At 37.0% G+C, this 28,000-nt stretch overlaps 1 protein-coding gene across 1 annotated transcript; it reads right to left on the bottom strand.

Annotated features, from left to right (window-relative positions):
* Positions 1 to 2: 2 nt before the first annotated feature.
* Positions 3 to 19,163, bottom strand: LOC110287681 (chitinase-like protein 4). The gene is made up of 11 exons (XM_085835259.1): positions 19,139 to 19,163; positions 14,004 to 14,033; positions 13,289 to 13,490; positions 5,700 to 5,756; positions 4,888 to 5,053; positions 4,221 to 4,345; positions 2,297 to 2,420; positions 1,892 to 2,077; positions 968 to 1,087; positions 744 to 885; positions 3 to 34 (listed from the first exon to the last, which is right to left on the bottom strand). The coding sequence occupies exons 1-11, from the start codon at positions 19,161 to 19,163 to the stop codon at positions 3 to 5; spliced, it is 1,209 nt and encodes a 402-aa protein (XP_085691385.1).
* Positions 19,164 to 28,000: the final 8,837 nt, after the last annotated feature.

Below are 28,000 nucleotides of genomic sequence, written 5' to 3'. Positions count from 1 at the left end.
GTCTAAAGCTCCCCTCGATAAGGGGCCTTGCAACCTGAAACACACAGAGTAAGACACAGCGGTTACCCTGGAGGCAAGTAGGAAAGAAATGTACAATCTAGGGGAAATGAACAGAGAAGCATTTGACTTCAGTGACTTTCAGTTTATATCATACAATAAATCCAGACATAGTATTTTGGGAAATTACAACAGCATCCCAGTGGTTAACCTATTTCCAGGTTTCAAAAGCCTACCTCAGAGCAGGCTGGACTAGCAATTAAAAACATTGTTTTTACCATCCATGCCATAAGCAATACTTCCTTGATACCCATTGGGTAAACGAGTTTGTTAAAAATCCCAGAATAAAGTAGAATATACAATCAATATGGAAAGACACATTCATGCCAGTATTTTCAAAGTATTTCTGAAAAAAAGTTCCAAAGGGACAGATTCACATTGTAATGACTTGGCTAAAAGAGGAGAAAAATCTGATAGCAAGGGTGAATATAGTTTCTGCAATCTCATAACATGAATAGTTAATAGACCTCGCAAAGCCTGCATCACTTCAAGGTATCCCTGGTTCCTAATAAGTGTGCAACATGAGTTAATGGAATTGAAGAGAGGGGCGAGGTGTATATAACTTTTAAAAGAGCACATGAATGAATGGGAAAATATGACTCAGGAGTTAGATTGGGGGTATTCAGGCAAGCTTTGAGTGAATGAAGGGCATTATATACTGTGAGTAAAACTCTAGTGTCTCATACTTGCACTGTGTATATTGAGATCTCTCTTTAAAGTAGATGTCAGAGGGAAACGTCCCTGGTGACAGAAAGAACCACTGAAGTCATCCATGTCCAGGGGCCAGACCACAGCACCTCCTAAATTGTTGTCCTTGAGCCACTGAGCCTGTTGAAACAGAGGACATTTAGTCACTCGATTTCCTGGGAATCAGACTGCAATCTCAGCACATTCAATGTTCTAAGCTTACCTTCAACTTGAAGCTTCTCACATTGTCATAACCAATCCATTCATTACCCAGATAGGCATAGGGTACTTCCTGGGTGCCATCAAAGATCTCAGTGGCTCCTTCATTCAGAAATGTACAAATCTTTAAATAAACAGATTCAAATCTTCTAAATATTAATTCCAAGAAGGGAAAAAACATTCAAGTCATTTATCATTTCTCCATTCTCGTGTGGAGTTTTCTCTATTTTCTAAAAATGCTTTAATTGTCTTAGAGTTAAAAGATATTTCCCTGAATTTCCTGGTTCTACAGGACACAACTAGACATTTCCCTAGACTAGGGATGTAATCTAACTTGAGGTGCATCACTAGTCCTCATTACAACATTTTTACTTTCTGAAACTTTGTCCTGATTAATAGATAAGATAGTAGTATTCAAACGGATGATTCTTATATCCCAGCCTCCTAAAAGTTGATATTCTAAGCATTAATCATGTGGGTTCTCAGTAATTCTTCTTAACTTATACTGCCATACTGTGATTCCATCTATGTATATACACTTCTGTACATTGAATTTGAGGTCAAGTATATCAAACTAGACAAGGACAGAATGGAATACTAATGCTTGAATTATTTTTAAAATGATCACATGTCGCCCTCATACTTGTTCTGTAATTTTTAGAATCAATCCCAGCAGTAAATAGATATCCTATGGTCATATTTATGAATATTATTGTTTGGTATGCTGTAAGACCTTGTATATTCTAAATTACCTCTCATTATTAATTACATGAATGTATACTATAAAAAATGTAAGCACCTGTCATATTGTATCTGCTTAGGAAGAGTACATACTGTCTACACTAAACATACACTTAAGCTGATTCCAATTCTCAAACATAGAAATGGGTCTGTAAATCACTAAGCACACTAAAACCAATATACTGACCTCAAAGTAAGCCAGGAGTCCTTGTTCATTTGTGTACTTTCCTGGTGGTCCAGCACTAACAGTAGGGGCACCTATTCCATTCTTAGAAGGGTCACTCAGGATAAAGGTATGCCCATACGCTGGAAATCCCATAATGAGCTTCTCAGAAGCTACTCCATGGTCCTTCCAGTAGGTTATAATTGAATCCTGTAGTGACAGAAAGTAAAATTTTTGCTAGAACCTCTGGTAACCTGTGTTTATATAGGTTAGTTCTCCCTTTTTGTATCTCAAATTGTGTGAATTTATAGGTAAGAAATAAAATCTGATTTCCAAAATGGTTTGCTTAGTTATAATTTTTCAGATGCATAAATGGCATAGGCTCATGCATTAATTTCTCAATTCCATTTGAATCTGTTAATGTCTTACCACATTGAGATCAGCACTCTTTCCAATGTCATATGGAGATTTATAGAGGGGACTATTTTCCCCAGTGTAGCCATCCTTGGAATCATGGAGATCATATGTCATGACCTGAATATAGTCAAGAGACCTGGAGTAAAGGAAAGTTCTTAGAATCAATGTTTCTGTTAAGTTTCTTCAAGTTCATCCTTGTATTCTTCCCTAATATACATCCTAATATATGCATCATTTTTCTTCCCATGGACTCCTGTGTAGTTCTCTGATTTCATTTTTCTACTGCTATGTGGGCTGAAAGACAGGTATGTGTAAAGTTATCATCTGTCATTCCAAAGAACAAAAATCAAGCAAAGGTATAAATAGACCATCATTGAAATAAAAAGTTAGGAAGTAGATTGTTAATAAACTTAAGCATGGAGCTTGGGGGAGACTAGGGAAAAGATCATGACTTGAAAATAAATAAAGGATATAGAAAAGATAATTTAGTGAATATACTAGCTTGTAATCTAAATAAAATATAATATTCACACTTGAATACATGTAATATGAATCAGTAATACTGCTACTGCAAAGAGACATGAGCTATTAAATGAAAACATCAGTGTCAGGCATGTTATACTTCTAATACATTATTTTTGTACGGTCATCATAGACACCAAAAATAATCCAGAATATTGTAAAAGCTCTAGGATGTTCACCATAACTTGATGCTAAAACCATACTGATGAACAATGCACATTAACTTTAGACATAGCAAAATCAAACCACCAAGGAAATAGTACACATAGAGAAACCTTTGGCTCCATTCCTGTATGTAGCACAGGATAGCATTGTCTGGCATCAATAGGAGTAGAGGTCCTTAGTCCTATGAAGGCTAAATTCCACAGCATAGGGAAATGCCAAGGCAGTGAGGAGGGTATAGGTTGGTTTGAGGGGAAGCTCCCTTATAGAAACAGGTGGCAAGAGGATGTGATGGAGGCTTTTGGAGGGAAAACTGGAAAAGGGGATAACATTTTAAATGTAAATACATGTAATATGTAATAAAAATGAGAAAACATTATGTCATAGCAGCTTGTGTTATATGCACAACACCTGCAGGATATCATATCTCACAAAATTCTAGCACTTTGGGCATGAGTTCTAGACCCAAGCTCACCATATTATAAAGAAGGTATTACTTAATGGCTGCAAAATGAGTCAGTTTCAAGCTGTCTTAGGAATGTGGCCTTTGGTAGGTGCCTGTATTCTCATGGATGAGCCAAGAGCCAGGTGTATATTGGATTTAGAATTTGTGTAAGGGAAGATTAACTTCATTAAAAACTGAAAGCATTTACCCTAGAAGTCCCTGTTACTAAATTACCAATCAAAGAAACCACATGGTGGGACTCAGGGCTCTAGCTGCATATGTAGCAGAGAATAGCCTAGTCAGTTATCAGTGGGAGGAGAGGCCCTTGGTCCTGTGAAGGTTCTATGCCCCAGTATAGGTGAATTCCTGGCCCATAGAGCGGGAGTGGGTGTGTTGGGACGTAGGGGCATGGGGACGGGTTAGGAAATTTTCAAGGGAAAACTAGGAAATGGAATAACATTTGAAATGTAAATAAAGAAAATATCTAATAAAAAATAAGTAGAAAACAATCTGAAAGCCAAAAACCTATAATTCAGAAGAATATACTTACAGCTATTAGGATGATTTCCAGAGGAAGCTATTAGTGAATGTATATGATCAAAATACATTATATTAATGTATGAAATGATTCTATAGATAAACACATTATATATAAGATAAATAAATATAAAGTTAGAATTCTTTCTTAGGACCCTTTTCATTCCTATGTAGTCAAAGCATACCCATAACAGTGCCTTGAAGCAACCAATAAATAAGTGACCTCTGCTTAAACCCACACAGGAGTCCTGAAGATGGATTCCCACTTACTGAGACAGTTCAGGGATTTTGTAACCAGACTGGATTATGTCTATGATTCCTGCTCCTGTGGAAGTGATTAGCAGCCTTGGAATGTCTTTCTCCATGGATACTTCCTCAAAAGCTTTACGCATTTCCTACAAAAAGTACAATGTACTTACATGTTGTTTCATAGTTTTATGATAACTATGAGTCCTATAAATTATTTCAATGGACTTTTACAATTTATTTTTACTTTATTGTGTAAATACCTCAATAAATCATTGAAATTGATCATACTAATTTATGGCTACCTCATCTGTATAGAAATTTAAAAAAACTTCTGGCTTATAAGGATTGAACTATGCATGCAAACAACAGAATTAGTTGTGAAACTTACTAGCTGTGTGATCCTTGAAATTTGCTCAAACACTGTCTGTATATTAATGGTTTTGTTGGTAACATGAAGATCAGGACACATGACTCACTCCCCAGAAGGCATATGATGATGTACTATTGTTCTTAAACAGCATGCAAAGTAATGTCTCACATGTTTGTTGAACAAAGGAATTATAAGTTAGGACACAAAGTGTGCTGAGATTTTACAATTCTGTATTTGTTTGGTTTAATAAAATCCATAGTTCTTGAAATGGAGAGATTTAAACCTTTTATGAACAAAGAATTTTTCCAATTGACTGACCTGCACCAGAACACTGAAGAGGTGTTTGTCCTTAGGAGGGCTTCCTCGAGACCCAGGGTACTGCCAGTCAAGGTTGAGGCCATCAAACTTATATTGACGGAGGAATCTGATAACTGACTTAATGAATGTCTGACGGGTCTGAGGAGTAGAGACCATGGAACTGAACCTTATGCATATTGAAAGAAGTTAGTGTTAGACTTCTATGACATGGACACCTTGGGCACAAATCAGTTCACAGTTGTTTTTTTGACTCCTTGTCCTTTACCAAGGTACCCTGTTTCTCTCTCATCCTCCCTTTATATTTACATCACCTATCTAAATAATACCCTTTATTTTCCTAGCATCATATTAACTACTAACAACTTTCCCTGGCATTTGAAATTTATGTTCATCCTAACCCATATTTATCTTCAAACATTCCAAGTTCATATCTAATACACAAAAATTTCTTTCTAATAAGGGGCCATAGTTTTATTTCTTGAAAAGTTAGTCTAGAGCAAAATATGACAACCATCTGTTCTGGAGAACATGAAATACTGTAAGTCAATGATTGTTCAATTATTAGTAAAAAAAAATACTCTCATAGCATGCATCCCAAAATATTAGGACAAATGTGAAAATTTGAAGGACATACATGTACATGGAAAGAACGTGTACTGTTTATTTGAGGCTCTATTATAATTATTTAAATATTAACCTACATACTCAATTCATTTCCTTTAATTTCCTTCCAAAATATGAAATAATCGACATGTGATTTTACAGCTCTAGCTTCCCTACAAAATCTAGTAGCCCATGTTTATAGAACTTACAGAGCAGGTCCAAACTTCCATCCTCCAATGGCCAGAAGAGTTTTTAGCTCAGTGTTCCTCAAAAAGGACAGAAGAAGCAAAATATCAAAACACTTGGCCTCCATTATATAAAATAATCTGTGCTTTTTATAAATATTTCTCATACTAGTCATTTTTCTGACATAACATTATAGAAGTTTTTCAATATTGAGTAATTCTTAATAAAGTTCTTCATTATCATACTTTAAGCGCAGGATACTTAAATAATAGTAAATTTGAGAGGTGTTTACCAAGTAGTGTAGTGACTACTTGTCAGTTCAAGTAACTTAGAACCATAATTAACTCACATTCTCCCTAGTAACAAAAGTGACAAGTATATGGATCTTTATTATTTTCTCAATCCTCACCAGTAAATACAAATCATTCCTTTTGGAAGTATATATCTTCACTTAAATATTTTTTTGACATATCAAATTCCATAATAATTGATTAGCAACTTTGAGAAAACATTAAAATTCTAGGGTCCTTGCCTTTTCTCAGAGATTCAGTTCCTGTGATCTGTGGTAGGAATAGGAATTGCTTTCAGGCATCTATTTATAATTTTGGTGAAAGGCATGCCATGGACACTATTGGATATAAGACTTTGTATTGAACTCATTTGCAGTTGGAAATTATACCTTAGATTTTTCCTAAAGATAATGGTACTACCTAAAGAAGATGTCATCTGAGTCTTGTAGACCATTGGTATGACTAAACTCCCTAACCTGTCAATTGATGGAAATAAATGTTCAGTTTATTGTTAAATATAACAATACTTTTTATAGATATCAAACATTTATGATTCTTGGTAGAAGGGATATTTACCTTCTAATATCCCACACTTCTAGATTCCTGAATTAATTTATAAAGATTGCAGTTTTGTTGTTTCTCAAAAAACAAATAAAAAAATGACAAAACAGATGAACCACAACACTGATGTTTCCAACACTAAGATATCTTTTACAAAGACAGAGAAGGTAATAAAAACAATCATGTACATCTTTGCTATTTAACATGTGGCTTTCTACTTTTAAGTGACAAAATTCCCACAGCAGAAGGTTCCTAGGAAAATAGTGTTCACACAAGTAATTCTTACAGGAAGTTGTGACCCAGGCTCACACAACAGAAAAATACTACCTGAATGTGAAGTGGGATGTAATCATAAGATATGAAGCTTCTAAATTATTGAAAGAACATGGAGAAACCCCCATGTGGTTGATTTGGACCACGAATATATTTATTATGTATCAGAAATTATAAGCTACTATTGAAAGATTAAAATAGCATTGTTGTTTTTCTTTCTCACAAATAAAATTAGGAAAAGAAATAAAGTCAATAGAGATAGGAGGTTTAGCCTAGGGAGAGTTTCAAAATGTAATATGATCATGAATTAATATAAAATGCATAAATCAGTAATTGAGATCAAGAATAAAAACCATTTTGTAAAAAAGGAAAATCCTTGGAACAATGTCCACAAAGAAAGACACTTAACAGTTGAATTTAGCAAACTTAACACCATGATTAAAAGAAAGTTTAAATTTCATCTGCATTGGCCTATCTTTTCATGTCTCTCTAGGTAGCTATAACAGTGGAAGATAAAACCAAATCAATATCATCAAGTACAAGAATGAAGTAAAAAATTGTACAGTCTTGGTGTAAATATAACTAAGTACAGTTACACTAAAAGCATCATGAAAATCTTTTAGAATGGTAGATCTGCCACATGATCTAAAAACTCACTCTTCAGTTTATCTCAAAATACACATACCAAGGGTTTTCAAGAGGAGGCAGTATGTCAAGAGCAACTGTAGCTTGATTCACAAATACAACTTAAGTCAGAGTAATCATCAAGACTTAGGTGAGCCCAGCCGGAGGACAGAGGTCCACCCTGCAGTGAGCGCCATCTTGGCTCCGGGACTCCGCCGAAATTAGTCTGCACAGGTGAGAGTGAGGACCACAGAGGCAGACAGCTTCTGGGACAGGCGGGAGCCACAGAGCCGCTGAGGCAGCACCCTTTGGGGCTGCAGACATCCGGCACCCTCCAGCTGGAAGACAGTGGTCTGCCCTGCACAGGAGCCCTCTGCCTCAGGAGCAGGGAGCACATCTTGGATCCAGGACTCCACCGAACTTAGGAACTTAGTCTGCACAGGTGAGAGTGTGCACCACAGAAGCTGACAGCTTCTGTGACCTGCCAAAGCAACACAGCATCTGGGAAAGGTCCTGTTTTCGGCCTTCTTCTTCGGCCAGGAGGAGGTCCAAACGCCAGATATCTGTACACCTTCCCTTTAAGATGAAAGCTTGTCAGCAGGGAGTGCTCTAACCACTGAAACTCAGAGGAGAGAGCCTGTCTCCCAGGTCTGCTGACAGACGGTACTCAGAATCACCAGAAGAACAACCTCTGAACAGAGACAACTATAACAACTCCAGAGATTACCAGATGGCGAGAGGTAAACGTGAGAATCTTACTAACAGAAACCAAGACCACTCACCATCATCAGGACACAGCACTCCCACTTCGCCCAGTCCAGGGCACCCCAACACACCTGAAAAGCTAGACCTGGATTTAAAAGCATATCTCATGATGATGGTAGAGGACATCAAGAAGGACTTTAATAACTCACTTAAAGAACTACAGGAGAACATGGCTAAAGAGTTACAAGTCCTTAAAGAAAAACAGGAAAACACATCCAATCAGATGATGGAAACGAACAAATCCATACTAGACCTAAAACGGGAAGTAGACACAATAAAGAAAACCCAAAATGAGGCAACACTGGAGATAGAAACCCTAGGAAAGAAATCTGGAACCATAGATGCGAGCATCAGCAACAGAATACAATAGATGGAAGAGAGACTCTCAGGTGCAGAAGATTCCATAGAGAACATCGGCACAACAATCAAGGAAAATGGAAAATGCAAAAAGATCCTACCTCAAAACATCCAGGAAATACAGGACACAATGAGAAGACCAAACCTACGGATAATAGGAGTGGATGAGAATGAAGATTTTCAACTCAAAGGACCAGCAAACATCTTCAACAAAATTATAGAAGAAAACTTCCCAAATCTAAAGAAAGAGATGCCCATGAACATACAAGAAGCCTACAGAACTCCAAATAGGCTGGACCAGAAAAGAAATACCTCCCAACACATAATAATCAGAACAACAAATGCACTAAATAAAGATAGAATACTAAAAGAAGTAAGAGAAAAAGGCCAAGTAACATATAAAGGCAAGCCTATCAGAATTACACCAGATTTTTCACCAGAGACTATGAAAGCCAGAAGATCCTGGACAGATGTTATACAGACACTAAAAGAACACAAATTCCAGCCCAGGCTACTATACCCAGCCAAACTCTCAATTAACATAGATGGAGAAACCAAAATATTCCACGACAAAACCAAATTCACACATTATCTCTCCACGAATCCAGCCCTTCAAAGGATAATAACAGAAAAAAACCAATACTAGGACGGGAATCACGCCCTAGAAACAACAAGAAGGTAATCCCTCAACAAACCTAAAAGAAGACAGCCACAAGAACAGAATGCCAACTTTAACAACAAAAATAACAGGAAACAACAATTACTTTTCCTTAATATCTCTTAATATCAATGGACTCAACTACCCGATAAAAAGACATAGACTAACAAACTGGCTACACAAACAAGACCCAACATTTTGCTGCTTACAGGAAACTCATCTCAGAGAAAAAGATAGACACTACCTCAGAATGAAAGGCTGGAAAACAATTTTCCAAGCAAATGGTATGAAGAAACAAGTTGGAGTAGCCATTCTAATATCTGATAAGGTTGACTTCCAACCCAAAAGTCATCAAAAAAGACAGGGAGGGGCACTTCATACTCATCAAAGGTAAAATCCTCCAAGAGGAACTATCAATCCTGAATATCTATGCTCCAAATACAAAGGCAGCCTCATTCATTAAAGAAACTTTAGTAAATCTCAAAGCACACATTGCACCTCATACAATAATAGTGGGAGACTTCAACACACCACTTTCACCAATGGACAGATCATGGAAACAGAAACTAAACAGGGACACAGTGAAACTAACAGAAGTTATGAATCAAATGGATCTGGCAGATATATACAGAACATTTTACCCTAAAACAAAAGGATATACCTTCTTCTCAGCATCTCATGGTACCTTCTCCAAAATTGACCACGTAATTGGTCACAAAACAGGCCTCAACAGATACAAAAATATTGAAATTGTCCCATGCATCCTATCAGATCACCATGGACTAAGGCTGATCTTCAATAACAAAATAAATAATAGAAAGCCAACATTCACGTGGAAACTGAACAATACTCTTCTCAATGATACCTTGGTCAAGGAAGGAATAAAGAAAGAAATTAAGGACTTTTTAAGAGTTCAATGAAAATGAAGCCACAACATACCCAAACTTATGGGACGCAATCAAAGCATTTCTAAGAGGAAAACTCATAGCTCTGAGTGCCTCCAAAAAGAAACTAGAGAGAGCACACATTAGCAGCTTGACAACACACCTAAAAGCACTAGAACAAAAGGAAGCAAATTCACCCAAGAGGAGTAGATGGCAGGAAATAATCAAACTCAGGGGCAAAATCAATCAAGTGGAAACAAGAACTATTCAAAGAATCAACCAATCAAGGAGCTGGTTCTTTGAGAAAATCAACAAGATAGATAAACCCTTAGCCAGTCTCACTAGAGGGCACAGGGAAAGCATTCTAATTAACAAAATCAGAAATGAAAAAGGAGACATAACAACAGTTCCTGAAGACATCCAAAACACCATCAGATCCTTCTACCAAAGGCTATACTCAACAAAACTGGAGGACCTGGATGAAATGGAGAAGTTCCTAGATAGATACCAGGTACCAAAGTTGAATCAAGATCAGGTTAATGATCTAAACAGCCCTATATCTCCCAAAGAAATAGAAGTAGTCATTAATAGTCTCCCAACCAAAAAAAGCCCAGGACCAGATGGGTTTAGTGCAGAGTTCTATCAGACCTTCAAAGAAGATCTAATCCCAGTTCTTCACAAACTATTCCACAAAACAGAAGGTACTCTACCCAACTCATTCTATGAAGCCACAATTACTCTGATACCTAAACCACAAAAGACCCAAGAAATATAGAAATCTTCAGACCAATATCCCTTATGAATATTGATGCAAAAATCCTCAATAAAGTTCTTGCTAACCGAATCCAAGAACACATCAAAACAATAATCTATCCTGACCAAGTAGGTTTCATCCCAGGGATGCCGGGATGGTTCAATATATGGAAAACCATCAACGTAATCCAGTATATAAACAAACTCAAAGACAAAACCATACGGTCATCTCGTTAGATGCGGAAAAAGCATTTGACAAGATCCAACACCCATTCATGATGAAAGTCTTGGAATGATCAGGAATTCAAGGCCCATACCTAAAAATGATAAAAACAATCTACAGCAAACCAGTAGACAACATCAAAGTAAATGGTGAGAAGCTTGAAGCAATCCCTCTAAAATCAGGGACTAGACAAGGCTGTCCACTTTCTCCATACCTATTCAACATTGTACTTGAAGTCCTAGCCAGAGCAATTCGACAACAAAAGGAGATCAAAGGGATACAAATTGAAAAAGATGAAGTCAAAATATCACTTTTTGCAGATGATATGATAGTATATATAAGTGACCCTAAAAATTCCACCAGAGAACACCTAAACCTGATAAACAGCTTCGGTGAAGTAGCTGGATATAAAATTAACTCAAACAAGTAAATGGCCTTTCTCTACCCAAATAATAAACAGGCTGAGAAAGAAATTAGGGAAACAACACCCTTCTCAATAGTCACAAATAATATAAAATATCTTGGCGTGACTCTAACTAAGCAAGTGAAAGATCTGTATGACAAGAACTTCAAGTGCCTGAAGAAAGAAATTATAGAAGATCTCAGAAGATGGAAAGATCTCCCATGCTCATGGATTGGCAGGATCAATATTGTAAAAATGGCTATCTTGCCAAAAGTAATCTACAGATTCAATGCAATCCCCATCAAAATTCCAAATCAATTCTTCAACGAATTAGAAAGTGCAATCTGCAAATTCATCTGGAATAACAAAAAACCTAGGATAGCAAAAACTCTTCTCAAGGATAAAAGAACCTCTGGTGGAATCTCCATGCTGCACCTTAAGCTTTACTACAGAGCAAATGTGATAAAAACGGCGTGGTACTGGTATAGTGACAGACAAATAGACCAATGGAATAGAATTGAAGACCCAGATATGAACCCACACACCTACGGTCACTTGATCTTCGACAAGGGAGCTAAAACCATCCAGTGGAAGAAAGACAGCATTTTCAACAAATGGTGCTGGCACAACTGGTTGTTATCATGTAGAAGAATGCAAATCGATCCATTCCTATCTCCTTGTACTAAGGTCAAGTGTAAGTGGATCAAGGAACTTCACATAAAACCAGAGACACTGAAACTTATAGAGGAGAAAGTGGGGAAAAGCCTTGAAGATATGGGCACAGGGGGAAAATTCCTGAATAGAACAGCAATGGCTTGTGCTGTAAGATCGAGAATTGACAAGTGGGACCTCATGAAACTGCAAAGCTTCTGCAAGGCAAAAACACCATCAATAAGACAAAAAAACCACCAACAGATTGGGAAAGGATCTTTACCTATCCTAAATCAGATAAGGGACTAATATCCAATATATATAAGGAACTCAAGAAGGTGGACTCCAGAAAATCAAATAACCCCATGAAAAAATGGGGCTCAGAACTGAACAAAGCTGCATATGTATCGAAAGATGGCCTAATCAGCCATCACTGGAAAGAGAGGCCCATTGGACTTGCAAACTTTATATGCCCCAATATAGGGGAATGCCAGGGCCAAAAGAATGGGAATGTGTGGGTAGGGAAGTGGGGGGCGGTATGGGGGACTTTTGGGATAGCATTGGAAATGTAATTGAGGAAAATATGTAATAAAAATATTAAAAATTAAAAAAAAAGACTTATGTGAAAGGACAATGTGCTGTGTTTCCTATATATCCAGAAGTACTACTGAAACATTAAAAGTATTAAAATAGGTGTAGTTTCTGTGGAAATGTATTTTTGAAACTTGTAGTCAAGGTATTAAAATAAATAGGTGTAAGACAGACCAATAGAATATGATCTGAATCACAAATGGTATCTATAATATTTGAACACAAAGAATGTGAAAATAAAATGATGATTCTAACTGATAGATAGGAACATAGTGTTGGTTAAACAACAGAATGAAGCAGGAAGAATATTTCAAGAACTATGTATAGTAAGAACCCTACATACAAAATATGGGGTCGTATAACATGTGGTTATGAGACATTCAGAGGTATATGCAGAATCAAGGACATGAGTGATAGAATAAATATAAAGATGAAGGTATAGCCTGTCTCAATTTAAAACTCAAGAATACACTAATGGAATCATCATTTATTTTGTTGATTCTGACATACATTTTTAGGAAGAACTGAGATATAGCAACTATTGGAAAACTGATACCAACCAGATATTTCTGTCCTTACCTGTCTTTCAGACTATTTAATGCTTCATAGTCCCGCAAGTCTTGCTCACTTGTGTAAGTGATCTCATTATTCTTCATCCCAGCAAAGGCATAGATCAGATGAGTACACAGGCAGGGGTCAATATTACCAGGTTTGAAACTCCCTTCTGTTGGCCTGTCCTTCACCCAACTGGTATAGTAGCACATCAGCTGGTAGGTTGATCCTATGGAAAGTTATCAGAGGAATAGTGTCCTGATGTAGATGCCTTATCTTTGGCTAACAATTTTGCCTTTATGACCTTATTTGTTTAGCATCAGACATTTTCTAGTCAGGAAGAGATGAGTGCTGAGAATATTTGTGCAAATGAGTATCTCTTACTAACCAGCCAATGACTCGGTTTCTTACAATTGTAACAAATTCATAGTCAAAACTCAGATAAATTTTTGTGCCTCATGAAAAAAAAACCCAACCCAAAGAAAAGTACAATATCTGTAAAATCTAAAAGCTGTCAATTTCAAAACTATCAACTCATTTCATTAGTAATGACAGCAGAGAAAACCGATGCTATCCTACTACCCAAGAGGCAAATCTACTACATTTTCACCAACCAATTATCTCTTGATATTTGAGTCTATATATCAAATATAAAGTAATTATGATTAGCAGAAAATCACATTAAAAACAATGAGTCAGGATTAAAGATTCATGTTGAAGAAAGATTTGATCAAAAACTCACCCAGCTGTACATTCAGAAGAATTGCCAGACCTAGAAAGAGAAAGATAGGGAGAACACATTTCTTTCCCTGGATCAATTGATATAACCATGACAATTGGCATAACATAAAATTTGTAATTCTTGTAGACCATCTTAGTATCTGTAGATCATTCCCTCTTGCAAGAGAATTGACTTTGGCAAAAAAAATACTATTTCAACAATGTGGGGACCTTAAAGTTATCATGGCCTTCAACCTTTGCTACACTCTTTAGTCTACACTTTCAATATTGCATGTTCCACCCTCAATGTCATAATTGTTATTCAACATTAAGTCTACTAGAACTACAAGAATTTCTGATTGAAATTGTTCACAACTACACCTGCTTAATGTTCACACATTTATGAATCTTAGTTCTAAGAGCTGTAATGTATCCAACCTTCTCCAGCTGATGGAACATCTAAAGCACATAACTGAGTATTTCCAGGAAACTTTCGGATGTTTGAAAACATTGAACACCTGCAGGTGCCAGAAAAAACGTAATGACTGACTCCAGTTATCAGTTTGGACTGTCAGTGGGCAGCTTAGGATGGAAATCATTTCTGTTGATGGCATTTTTGTTTTCTTGTACTGTGTGTGTGTTTTGAATCATGGTGTCTCAGTTACCCAAATCTGGTTTTCTATTGGAAAAACTTCTGAGAGGTGAGTTTTAGGTTTGAATCATCATCAAAGCTCCTCTTATCTGATTCTTCTGCACCTTGAGAATCAAGTCATTTGAATAACTTTCTGAAACTGTACAACATTACTGAATCACATATGAACAGAATATAGTGAGTTTTCAACAACTTTATTAAAATAGTGACTAACTCTCACACTTGGAATAACTGTATGTTTGTTTAGGACAGATCTATGTCATCAAAGAAGAAGGATAAAGGAGGACAAATGTGAAATGATGCTGAATAGAGAAGAGGCAAGAAATGTAGACACTTCTCTCTCAGAATCTACTGATTCCCTTCTCTTAAAATAGGTTCCAGGACAGCAATTAGAATAAAGTCACATAATTGCATTTTCAGTGAGGAGGCACAGGAAGAGGTATAGGGTAATGAATGGCTGGACAAAAGACAAACAGTAAAGATTACTTGAATGTATATGAGATATTAGTGCTAAGCCTGTGGCATCAATGTAGGCATGAGTGTTCTCCCACAAGATGGACTTATGAGAGATAAAAATATCCTGAGTAAAGTGACACAATTTCAAATGATAGATGAAGAATTTGATAGCATAATGTTGTAGAGTTAAAAGTATTTCTTTCAGCAAGACAAAGGCACTTTGTCTGATTTTCAACTTACCTGTGACAACAATGATCTTGGCTATGATGTCTTCAGGATAGCTACAGAATTCTTCATTCAGTGGGCTTTTTGCATCATTTCAAACCCTGATTGTTGTATTTTCTAGGCAATACCATATATTATGGTAGAAAGTTTTTACCATAATATGTGTGTGGACAATTATTAAACCAATAGTTTCCTACTGTTGACTTATCTACTTTAATATCTGACCAACAATTTTATAGTTCCATATAACTAAAAGTGCCCTGTCTCCTACTCCTAAGATGGGTGAAAACTATCACCCTAGGAAACAATTCATCTTAAATTATTTTGACAGTTCCCAGAAATGCATATTCTTTTCAGATACAGGAAGTCATTTTTATTGCTCATGCTTCTTATCTATTAATATTCTTATTCAAAAGTAATAAAATGATTCAGTTGCAAATTTAGGCACTGTTAAAAAATTTACTGTCTTCTTTCAGTCACAGGAAAGTCCTAAGGCCAGTGTTTGTTTTTATCTTTTTAATGTCCACTTTGAATTATTTATTTATTTATTTATTCATTCATTTATTTATTATTTTCATTTAATATTTTCTTTATTTACATTTCAAATGTTGTCCTCTTTCCTTGTTTTCCCTCTGAAAATCCCCTATGCTTTCCCCCCTCCCCCTGCTCCCCAACTCACCCACTCCCATTCCCAATCCTGTCATTCCCCTACACTGGATCATAATACCTTCACAGGACCAAAGGCCTCTCCTCCCATTGATGATCAACTAGGACATCATCAGCTAGATATACAGCTAGAGCCACATGTCCCACCATGTGTTTTCTTCTTTGATTGGTGGTTTAGTTTCAAGGAGCTCTGGGGGTACTGGTTAGATCATATTGATGTCACTCCTATTGGGAATCAGACCCATTTAGTTCCTTGGGTATTTTCTTTAGCTCCTTCATTAGGGACCTTGTGCTCCCTCCAATGGATGATTCTGCCAACTCTTGTACTGTAGAAAGATTTCTAGATACGGTTATTAGACATTTCTTTCTCTAAGGTTAAATGGGGCTAAGCATGTTCCCTTTCCAGCTCAGAAGTTTCCTCTAGTGTTCTGTATGTATGCTGATAGAAAAAAAGTAGAAACCATTCCCAAACACTAATATGTAAGATGATTTTGGTAAAAAAATTCCATTCCTTCAATATTGATCAAATATTTATAGGACTCTGTGTTCATTCCAGTTTACTCTTCCAAATTCTATATGAAACTAGTATATCATATTAAATTTCAAATTAAACAAAATTGTGTATTTACTAATTCAAGATAGCACACATAGTCCATTGTAAGTTTTAATCCCACTCCCAATAATATTAATTCTTAAAATACAATAACATATCCATTCTTTACCATTTATTGATATCATCTTCCACTTAATACCCGTAGAATTTCCAGAGAATATTATTTATATTTTCTGTATGGTATTGACATGGGATTATACACTCTACTAAGGTGGTGAAAATTTGTAGTTTTCATTGTACACGAGCACCTTACCATATAGAGAAACTATCTTGTTTCTGGATGGATGTGGTTCTTTTTGATAATAAATTTGATGACCTATATATTAGGTAAAAAAGAGGAGGTAGGGATTCTGGGAGGCATGAAATATTCTCGGTCAGTACCAGGTACTAGATTATTTGCCTGGAAGATGGGACAATGAGATACGTACATTGCTATCTGCACACAGGTAACTAGAAATGTGGCAGGATGTAGGTTAGAATAAACGGTATCTTTTATGTTATATCTAATAAAACAAGAGCCAAGCTATCTGGACAAGAGATATATAAGTACATTTTGAATCTGATTCTTATTTTTGGGAGCATGGAACTGGCAGAATGAGCCAGTACAAAACTTTTACAGTACTAGCTTTCTTGTGAGTCTTAAAAGTTATACCTGCCTCCTTAGAGCTACGACAACTAAAAAAAAACATTCATTCTCCGTCATGAAAGATTTATGCTCACATAGCCTTGTGGTTCAACCTGCAACATCCTCCAGAGACATGCAGATACTGTCTCTGATATTCCACTGTTCTTTTGGATTTAATGCTCAGCACTTCTCTAGTGATGCTGAAGTCAGCCTTTGCCTCATTGAAGCCTTTCCTCTTCTGGAATAAACCTGGGAGACTCAATGTTTTTCTAAGAACCTACAGCTTAAGCACTAGACAGCTATTCAAACTTTCTCTCTTATAGTTAGTCAAAGTTGTTGTCCTTAAAATTTCTCAGATCTAATGTCAGTCTATATAAGGTTGAGACAGTTTAGTATCATCTCTTTGATATAGTACCTTCTTTCCTTTTAATAATGTGTCCTCAAAATAATAATTAAATGAAGAATGTATTTTCTTAATAGAGAAAATTATTCTATGCATAAATTTAAATAGAAACCAGACTCTATGTAGACTTTGGCTGGGGTCGTCAGATGCCAGGGGGAAGAGTTTTGCCTTCTTCTGTTCTTTTAGTAACTTAGCTCTTATTCTGATGCAAGAAATACCTAGTAAAATACCACAGAGATGAGCTATGGCCTATTGACTTAAAGTTCTAGACTATTGATCATTATATATGGAATATAAAAAAAAATCCTACCGGGCCATCCTACTGAGTATTGATCATTATATCACCTATAAACTTTACAGGTATATGAGGTATGGACCTTGAAGACATAATGCCAGTCAAACTCCTCCACAGTGATCAGTAACATTTGGCAATGTCCTCATGTTCCATCTTGTATGTCCTAATTGTTATAAAATTTGAAACCTGTTACTTCTGCAAGTGATAAGGAATGAGATTATTCACAAGGTCCTCTAACTAGTGAGCATACATATTGTAGCCTCAGTCTCCAGAGTAGCAATCAACCAAGCCTTTCACAAGTCAAGACAACATCTAAAATATGCCATTCAATATTGTTTGAATTTGCCCATTGTTTACATTAATCTGTCAAGAAACATTGCCACTTAAAAAGAATGTTTTGTCTGAGATGCCATTTTTAGCAACAAAGTAACAGTTTAGTTTTGAAGAGGGTTTATCTTTGTGTTGATTTGCTTTTTAAATCAGTTTGTCTTATCATGTATGCATGGCTGTATTTCTATTGGTGAGTGTTCTGACTGTGTGTCTTCAGTGCAAAGATTTTGGATTTGAATCAGTATGTAATCTACTGATTACACCTCTACTGGGTGTCTTTTGAACATTCATAGGCAGCCTTCATTTGAATGAATTATGAAATGAAAAATTGTGTAGGGTACAGGATTGAAGCAACTCATAAGCTTTGAAATACTTGGCTTTAAACACCTGAATCTAGCTCTACGAATAACTTAATGCTTCTTCATTTGTCATTTTAGGTATTTAATGTAAAGTGGCAATGAGGGATAAATGTAAAATGATTCTGAAAGGAGTAAGACAAATAAACCTGCAATAGTGCTATCTCAGATTCTACTCCTGCCTGTCTCTGAAAAAGTTGTTCTAGAACAGTAACAGTGAAATAAACACAATAGGAAATTCAGGCAGGTGGCACAGCAAGGAGAGCAGGGTAAGGAATGAGTAGGAAAGGAAGAGCAAAACAAGCCTTGAATGAAAGTAAGCCATTATTGTTATGGCTGTGCTACCACTGAAAGCAGAAGAATTCTCTCAGCTCATGAACTTATGAGAGCTAGAGAAACCCTGAAAATGGAAAAAAAATGAGCAATTACAAAGAATAGAAAAGCATAGAGCTGTAGAGTACAAATTAATTCCTTGTCAGATTCTGTATGGGAAAAACCATGCAAGACTGAAGTTCTGCATCAGATTATCAACTCACCTGCCACAAGAATGAGCTTGGCCATGGTGTCTTCAGGATTGCTTCTGGAGAGCTTTTGCTGGCTTTTTATACACTCTGAGACCAAGATTTTCATAATGTTTTGAAAATGGAAAATTTGGAGCAGGAAGTGTTTTTGAATAATCTTTTAATTAATAGCTTCACATTGCTGAATAAGCTCCATTAATATATAACCAGCACCTTTTATCACCGGTTCAGTCAAGATAGCTATGTTTCTACGAAGTGCGTATTTCTTTACATTATGTATCAATCATCCAATAAGACCATATAGGTAGTTCCCAGGGACTCAGCATATCTTTGGATATTGTAATTAATGCTTATTTTATTTATTTCATAGCTAAGCAAATCTTATTTAGATAGAAAATTAAACAAGTTGATTCTATGGAAGACATTTTTGCTGACTTCATTCATTTACTTTAATTCTGACATAATTATCTTAGGGCATTTTGGATGTTATGGGAAACTCTGTGGACACTGATCCTGTGTTTTTGTTTTTGTTTTTTTCATGAGGAATATCAGTTTAATACATAAGAAAGTGTAGTATCATTATCTTTGAACGCACAGTTCTTGACACTGAATAATTAAATGGAATATAGGCACACCCTATTCTTCAGAAATAAGTGAGTAAATCTTACAAAATTCTTTCATGAATATTGATTTCCTATGAGTTTCAAAGAACTTGCATGGCTCTAAGCCAAAGGCAGGGAAAATGTTTTCTTGAGAGAATTAAGAATTGTGTCAAGGTAAGAATTGGGTGGTGGTTGGTATTTAAAATCTATTTAAAGATTTACACAACCCTGAGGTTTGCTAAAGAGCAGAGTTGCAAGTAATCAGAGAACTATGAGAAAGAGTTTTGTCTCCAAATATGGTCAAAAGTTTTAAGTTTAGATTCATTAGTACATATACAATGATCTACAAAACTGTTCAAGGGGCAGAAAAGAGAAAGAGACCCTGCTGAGGATCACATAATTAAGAGGGACACTAACTAGTAATCAAGGGAAACATTTCTACTTGTCTCAACATGTCTGCTCCTACCCCCTTGTCTACATTCACACACTGTCCCTCCTCTCTTTTCGTTTGTGAGATATTACTTTACTTTAATTGCACTTAGAGAACTTAGAGAGCATGATATTGACAGTGAAATAATCTTGTGTTGATTTAATATTTTTGAAATTAAGATTGGTTTAAAGGCAAACAATAATATTGATAAACAATCACTGTGATAGATGAGGTTATAATTTAATGATAATATAGAGTGGACACTCAGAAAACAAATCAACAAACTGCCCATTTCTTTCTCTCAACATAACTCAGAAGTAGCACCTCTCTTCACACTTATTCCTTCTCTAAAGTCAGTTGTAAGAACACATATAAAAATCAGGTCTTTTTTCAGCCTTTGCTCTTGATACAAAATTATGTTTCTTTAGTTTGGCTATTTCTCATTTTCCTCTTCTCTGTTTTATTCATCATATTACAAATACTTTCCTTGTTACTTCCATGCTCAGCTGACTCTTCCCCATATTTCTCATTGTTATTCAGATCTCATCATTGGATATCTCATCAGGAGTTATCAGACAGTGGCCTCAACATTGAACATCACATATTAGCCAGCAGACTCTAATATGTGCAGTGCAGATAATATGTCACCCAATACTATACTCTTTCTCATTTGTGTGGCCTTTGAATAGCTCCAAAGTTCCACTCTTCATTTAAGGTCTTATAAAACTTTTTTTGGGAACCTTTACTGTTCCCTGATCACATGAAAATCACTGAATTCACCTTCCCCATTCATAGATCATGAAATACTCTAAACTGTGCAGCCTCCTGTATTTTCTTGCCTATTACCATATCTCTGAGAGAAAACAGTGAGCGAGTTTGCTCCTGTAGTCCTGTTAACTACACAATATGCTGGGTGTTTGGACACAATGCCAAACACACAAGTACAAAGCTTCATTCTTCAATATTGCCTTGGGATATATTTTTCTTATTACCTATTTTGGGGACTCAACAGTCTTTATTCAGATCATATTTCTGACTTTGCTGCTTTTGATCACAATTAGTATTCTACTCTTTGTGCACAAAAACACTTTAAAGTTTTTGTTTTGTTTTTTTCTTTTTCTTTGGTCATACTTCATTGTATATATAGCAGTCCAATTCATATGTTTAATTAACTATAATGGAATGATTTCACAATTTTTTAAACATAAAGAAGTTCAGAAATAGTTCAGGACAAAGAATGTACTCCCTCAGAGCAAATCTGAAAAAAGAGAACTCACTTCTCCTTTTTATTTTCACTTCTCACCACTGTATACAGTGACTAGTCATGTGTGATTCCAGTGCACTGATTACAAAGAATCAAACAAAGGACCAATGCTAACAATTTCTGCCTCAAACTACTGGCATATGTTGGGTGTCTTTAGAATATAAATACGGACCGTGGTACTTCAATACTTAGAAAGATAAATTCAGATAACAACCACTAAAACAAGGGTGAAACAGGTTTATATCCTCATTCAGTAATGAAGCATTCCTTTGCCTGAACTCTATCCTTCAGTGACACTGAATATCTCTGTCCATTTGTCACCTTTCTAAATCTTTGAACTTGGCCCACACTGAACACCTGTGGTGTGTGTGTGTGTGTGTGTGTGTGTGTGTGTGTGTGTGTATCAGACAGACTATGTTCTGAACATGATGGGAATTTTATTTCTTTTTAAATTTTGTTTATTCATTTGTTTTTCTTTATGATTTTGGAAGTTGCCCTCCTTTCATTTTTCTTCCTGGTATTTTTTTCTTTTCTTAAAAATGAAAACAAGTTAACTGTTTTCTATCCTCTTCATAGCACTCTTGAATACTTCCAGGTAAAACTCTGGACTATAAGCTGCCTCCACATGACTCTGAAAGTAAAAGCAAGAAATAAAAAGAGAAGAAGATGATTCAATTTGCAAAGGAGAAAAAGAGTATCAGGAAGCTTCAAACTCAGTGACAGAATACCCAAAAAGTACAAAGGAAGAAAAATAGTTGTTACACTGAATAAAAAGTATTCACATTTGAACAGAGCTTCTGCAACATGGAGCCCTGCCTGGAAAGACAGCATAAAGCAGGAAGCTCTTTCAAACAGTATAATAATAAAACTAATAAAATACAACTATAAAGTAATAGCATGGAAAACTACACAAATTGCACAGACACTTGAAGGATGAGTAATACCTTTTAATGGCCAATGTGCTATTGAAGAATCAGTGGAGAAATGAAAATTTTCTAAAGTCAAACAAAAATATAAAAACAAAATTGTAAGTATATTTGGAGTAGAGATAAGGAAGTTCCAAGAGATAATGTAATTTAATTATGTATAGACATATGGCAAACTTCTCATAATTCTGTAACTCAGGGAATCAGGAAAAAACAAATAAACAAACAACAAACTGAAGCCTCATACAAGTGTATGACAAGAAATGATTAGTATCAGTTAGTTATTAATAAAGTGAAAACAGTGGATAACACACACTTACACACACACACACACACGAGAGAGAGAGAGAGAGAGAGAGAGAGAGAGAGAGAGAGAGAGAGAGAGAGAGAGAGAGAGAGAGATTGATTTAGTAATAGAAGTGTTACAATGACAGACTGACTGTCTTATATTTTTGGTTGTGAGCCTAGCCTTTAAGTGCTGAGCCATCTATCCAGCCCCAGCCTGACTGTCTTAGGGAATAGTGTAAAAACCTATATTCCCAAACAACCTCCAGTAGGATCTGTGTGACAACTTCCACAGACTGAGGCCATTGACCTCAAAAGGGGGAGGCCTCCTGGAACTGGTTGTGGAACTCTTTGCCTGAGAAAATATATTGAGCTGTAGTTCTCATGGCAATCTATCTCTTTTGTTTTCTCTTATTTCTCTTCTTATTTACATGTTCCTGGTAGCCTAGGCCAAGATCTTAAGTGAGAATAATGGGTAAGAAACCATCTCTAGAGATGGGGCCACTAATATGACCTTATACCCGGGGAAACCAACACTTTACTTTCTAAATCATTTACAAAACTATGATGATAAAAACTTTCCCAACAATAAAATTTCATATGGCTACACGTGTGTTATCAGAGGTAGATTTTGTGATATGGTAAAGAAAACTATATTATTCTTTCTTAGCTAGAAAGAATAATATAGTTTAAACTTATATTGAAGATTGTAAAAATTCAGGCACTAGATGTTAAATAATAATTGACCATGGAGTGGAAAGTTAGTTCAGCAGTTAAGAGCACTGACCATTAAAGATGGTCAGTTACCATTACTTACCTGCTCCTAGAAATATGCCACTAGCCTTGGACAACAGCCCCCATTGAATACATCCTTTTAGAATAGTTATATTTTGATGATTTATAATGATGTTACCTGTTCTGCTTGTGATTCACTGAATACATAATTTCAGAGTTGTAATGCATGGATGATTTTTGTGCTTTACTGTGCCAAATAATTTTTGATGGGATCTGTGATTGTTTCATTGGATATAGTTTCTAAGAGATGTAATTTTTTTTAATGCATAACAATCCCCTGCTTGAGGGCTGCAGAAGAATACACTCAGATTCAAACTGGCTCTGTGTTTGTTTCTGTTTGTCACCACTGAATCCTTACCCAGCTAGCTTCAAGAACCCTCATTCCAGGGACCACCATACCTGACTAGGGTGGTCCATGGCAAAAACCTACAGGTGGATAAATGTCTATGTCCAAATGACCTATCACACTAAAATAAAAAATATAAATCAAGTTATGAGATTTAAACAGTAATAAAATTCTCCCAATATAGAAAATCCCAGGATTTCTAAACCTTCAAAGAATATTTAAACTACCCCACTAAACAACCTAGTAGAGATGGAGAGACACAGTTGCAGTGGCCTTGTATAGAATCCCATCCTTACAATGCCCAAGATTTGAATGCATGGCTGAAATAAAACTAATATGTAACCTTGTTTTCTGAACGTTAGAGGACTATCTGGTCCATTTGCTTAGAGTGAACAAATACATGAGTGACATTTAACAAAAGCAAAATCATAAAATCAACTTTCAAGAAGACATTGGCTGAAGTCATAGGGTCATATCAAAGGAAGAATGGTTTAATACCTAAGACCAGATTTTTCTCAGAGATTCATCCTGAGTAGTTCTCAGGGGCACAATACAAGAATAACTCAGTAGTTATACAAGAGGGGTAATCTGTTTGGGGTGGTAACTGAGTCAGAGACAGCTGAGATGGCACTTATGCTGATGTATGGAGTATTCCTGTAGATACTGTTTAACCTTTTGGTTAAGCATGTCTTCTTGTTTAGATGGTATTACCTTTAGAAATATTTTGAGGAGCTTTAGTAACATCTGTCATCCACACAAAAGGAGGAAATTGGTCAAAACAAATGTGTGGATTCTACTTTGCAAGAGTAGCAGAGATTATTTTAGGAGGCATGTCCTAATGTACTATAGTTCCAGAGTGGAACAACTTGATAGGAATATATTATTAAATAGGCATGTTCATTTGGAAGCAAGACCAACAAAGTATTTAGGGAATGAGATGCAAGAACTAGCCTTGGAAGAAAGGGCTGGTGAGAGCAACATGTTGTATTACTTCAGTAGCCAGTCTCAGGTAAGGTTTATACTTTGGCCAAAGAAACACATGGAAAAGGAATCCAGCCACATAAAGAGAAGAACTGAATGATGGAGCAAGTTAGCCTTCAGATTTCTGGGTTGTAGCAGACATGACAACACATGCTTGCAAGCATACTTCTTTCTCAGTATCAGTTTTGTTTTATTTTGTTTTGTTTTGTTTTTGAAGTCTGACTATTGGCTATTCATATTTTGAGACATCATTCCATCTGGATAGATAGAATATGACTGACATGAAAAACAGAAAAACTTTATCACATTGAGGCTCCAATCTACCATTTCAAAGCAAGATCAGAATGAATATTATACTGTAGGACCCTGAAAGGCAGCCTAGTTCTTTGTCCAGAGTAGGCTTGAAACACTGGTAACCCCGAAAGGACAGAAGGCATTTGCCATGCTCCTGGACACCATGTTCCTGACAGAAGGCCACAGCCCTCCATAGCTTTGTGGCCATCAGTCATACAGGGCAAAGTCCCAATCCCCTCCACAGGTAAAGGATGTGACCACAGGTCATGTAGAATCAAGAAACATATCCATTTTAATGAGGTACCTAAAGGCCTAAAGGACTCAGCCAATTAAAATTTCCTTCCCAGACACTCCTTGAAAAAGAATTTAACTCAGGCCGCCCTGAGGATTGGTGTACAGTTTTTTCTCATCTATTTTCTGCCATGACAAAAAAGCCTTAAAACACTGGACTGCCTCTTTTGGTTAGGATAGGCCATGTGGAGCAACGGGGGACTTCTCCTAGATATCTGGGCAATTAATCTCCTATGGAGGGTTCTATGTGTTCCCAGTGACCACCAAGCCAAGCTAGTAGCAGACACGCCAAGGATTATCCCCACAGGACACAGCCAGATCTCCCCCACTTGTCCTAAGTCACCAGGCTAGTTCCAGTCTTCGGGCCACCAGTCTGTTCTCAGCTCTTTTGCAGAATCCTATGGCACCTGGGTGTCCAAAAGCTTGAGAATTATATGGCCAAGTCCTTGTCACAGGCCTGGGGATCCCTGAGCCATCTCTGGTTTTCTCCTGGATTTCAGACTGTGCTACCCCATCTGCAAAATGGTGTTCCACAGCTTCCCTATAGTCCAACACCCCCAATATGCCAGAGTGGGCTAAGGGCCATCAAACTCCCATGTCCTTTCTTTCCAAGTGGCCCTGGCCTTGTGGTGGGGCAGATGCAGGACCCCAAGAAACCCTACATTATTGAAGAATCTGTAGCATCACAAGTTCTATAGAAGGAAAAAGGAGGGAAAAGGAGATAAGAGATGGGAGGATAGGGAAAACTTACTTTTCACAAGGAAACCTGCTCACTACTCAGTTTTACCCTATATCATCATCATCAATATCCTAATAAATGAATAATAGATTCCGGGTATAAAACTAAGAATCTAAATTGTCAACAACTGAAAATAAATCAATAGAATAAAAAATTATACTTCAATGTTGTAAAACATTTTAAAACAATGCCATTATGGGAGGAAGCTTTAAAACATCTGTTACATCCGTATCCACTTGTACTTTCACTACTATGAAATTTTTTGCTGTGCTCATTTGCAATATAGAATGCTTCTGTATTGTCCTTCTAAAAGTACTTTCAAAACTCCTGCTAAATTACATCCTTTACATCTTTTTCTACCCACGAGGCCTGGGCATGATGCCTTTACACATTTGTGCTCTGACCTTTTGTTGGTACTTTTTAGGAATCACATTGCTTCATTTCATGGAGTAGTAAAAACAGCAGTGTGTCCAGGAAATGGAAATTTCCACACATATGGATATTAAACTTATTTCTACAAGCATAGTCTAAATCTTGCCCAGCTGCTGATAAGTGTTTGAAATAAAGAAGATTGTTGGGCTCCGGGACTCCACTCAACTTAGTCTGCACAGGTGAGAGTGAGGACCACAGAGGCAGACAGCTTCTGGGACAGGCGGGGGCCACAGAGCCGCTGAGGCAGCACCCTTTTGGGGCCGCAGACATCCGGCACCCTCCCAGCAGGAGGACAGAGGTCCACCCTGCAGGGAGCGCCATCTTGGCTCCAGGACTCCGCCTAACTTAATCTGCACAGGTGAGAGTGAGGACCACAGAGGCAGACAGCTTCTGGGACAGGCGGGAGCCACAGAGCCGCTGAGGCAGCACCCTTTTGGGGCCACAGACATCCGGCACCCTCCCAGCTGGAAGACAGTGGTCTGCCCTGCACAGGAGCCCTCTGCCTCAGGAGCAGTGAGCACATCTTGGATCCAGGACTCCACTGATCTTAGGAACTTAGTCTGCACAGCTGAGAGTGTGCACCACAGAAGCTGACAACTACTGTGACCTGCCAAAGCAACACAGCATCTGGGAAAGGTCCTGTTTTCAGCCTTCTTCTTCGGCCAGGAGGAGGTCCAAACACCAGATATCTGTACACCTTCCCTTTAAGAGGAAAGCTTGTCAGCAGGGAGTGCTCTAACCACTGAAACTCAGAGGAGAGAGCCTGTCCCCCAGGTCTGCTGACAGACGATACTCAGAATCACCAGAAGAACAACCTCTGAACAGAGACAACTATAACAACTCCAGAGGTTACCAGATGGTGAGAGGTAAACGTAAGAATCTTACTAACAGAAACCAAGACCACTCACCATCATCAGGACCCAGCACTCCCACTTCACCCAGTCCAGGGCACCCCAACACACCTGAAAAGCTAGACCTGGATTTAAAAGCATATCTCATGATGATGGTAGAGGACATCAAGAAGGACTTTAAAGAACTACAGGAAAACATGGCTAAAGAGTTACAAGTCCTTAAAGAAAAACAGGAAAACACAACCAAAATGGTAGAAGTCCTTAAAGAGAAACAGGAAAACACATCCAATCAGATGATGGAAATGAACAAAACCATACTAGACCTAAAAAGGGAAGTAGACACAATAAAGAAAACCCAAAATGAGGCAACACTGGAGATAGAAACCCTAGGAAAGAAATCTGGAACCATAGATGCGAGCATCAGCAACAGAATACAAGAGATGGAAGAGAGAATCTCAGGTGCAGAAGATTCCATAGAGAACATTGGCACAAAAATCAAGGAAAATGGAAAATGCAAAAAGATCCTAACTCAAAACATCCAGGAAATACAGGACACAATGAGAAGACCAAACCTACGGATAATAGGAGTGGATGAGAATGAAGATTTTCAACTCAAAGGACCAGCAAACATCTTCAACAAA

Source organism: Mus caroli, unplaced genomic scaffold (assembly GCF_978045245.1).
Source record: "Mus caroli unplaced genomic scaffold, Mus_caroli_1 scaffold_3, whole genome shotgun sequence".
NCBI lineage: Eukaryota > Metazoa > Chordata > Mammalia > Rodentia > Muridae > Mus > Mus caroli.
Note: the sequence above shows the minus strand (reverse complement) of the source record. Positions and strands in the feature narration are given on the sequence as shown.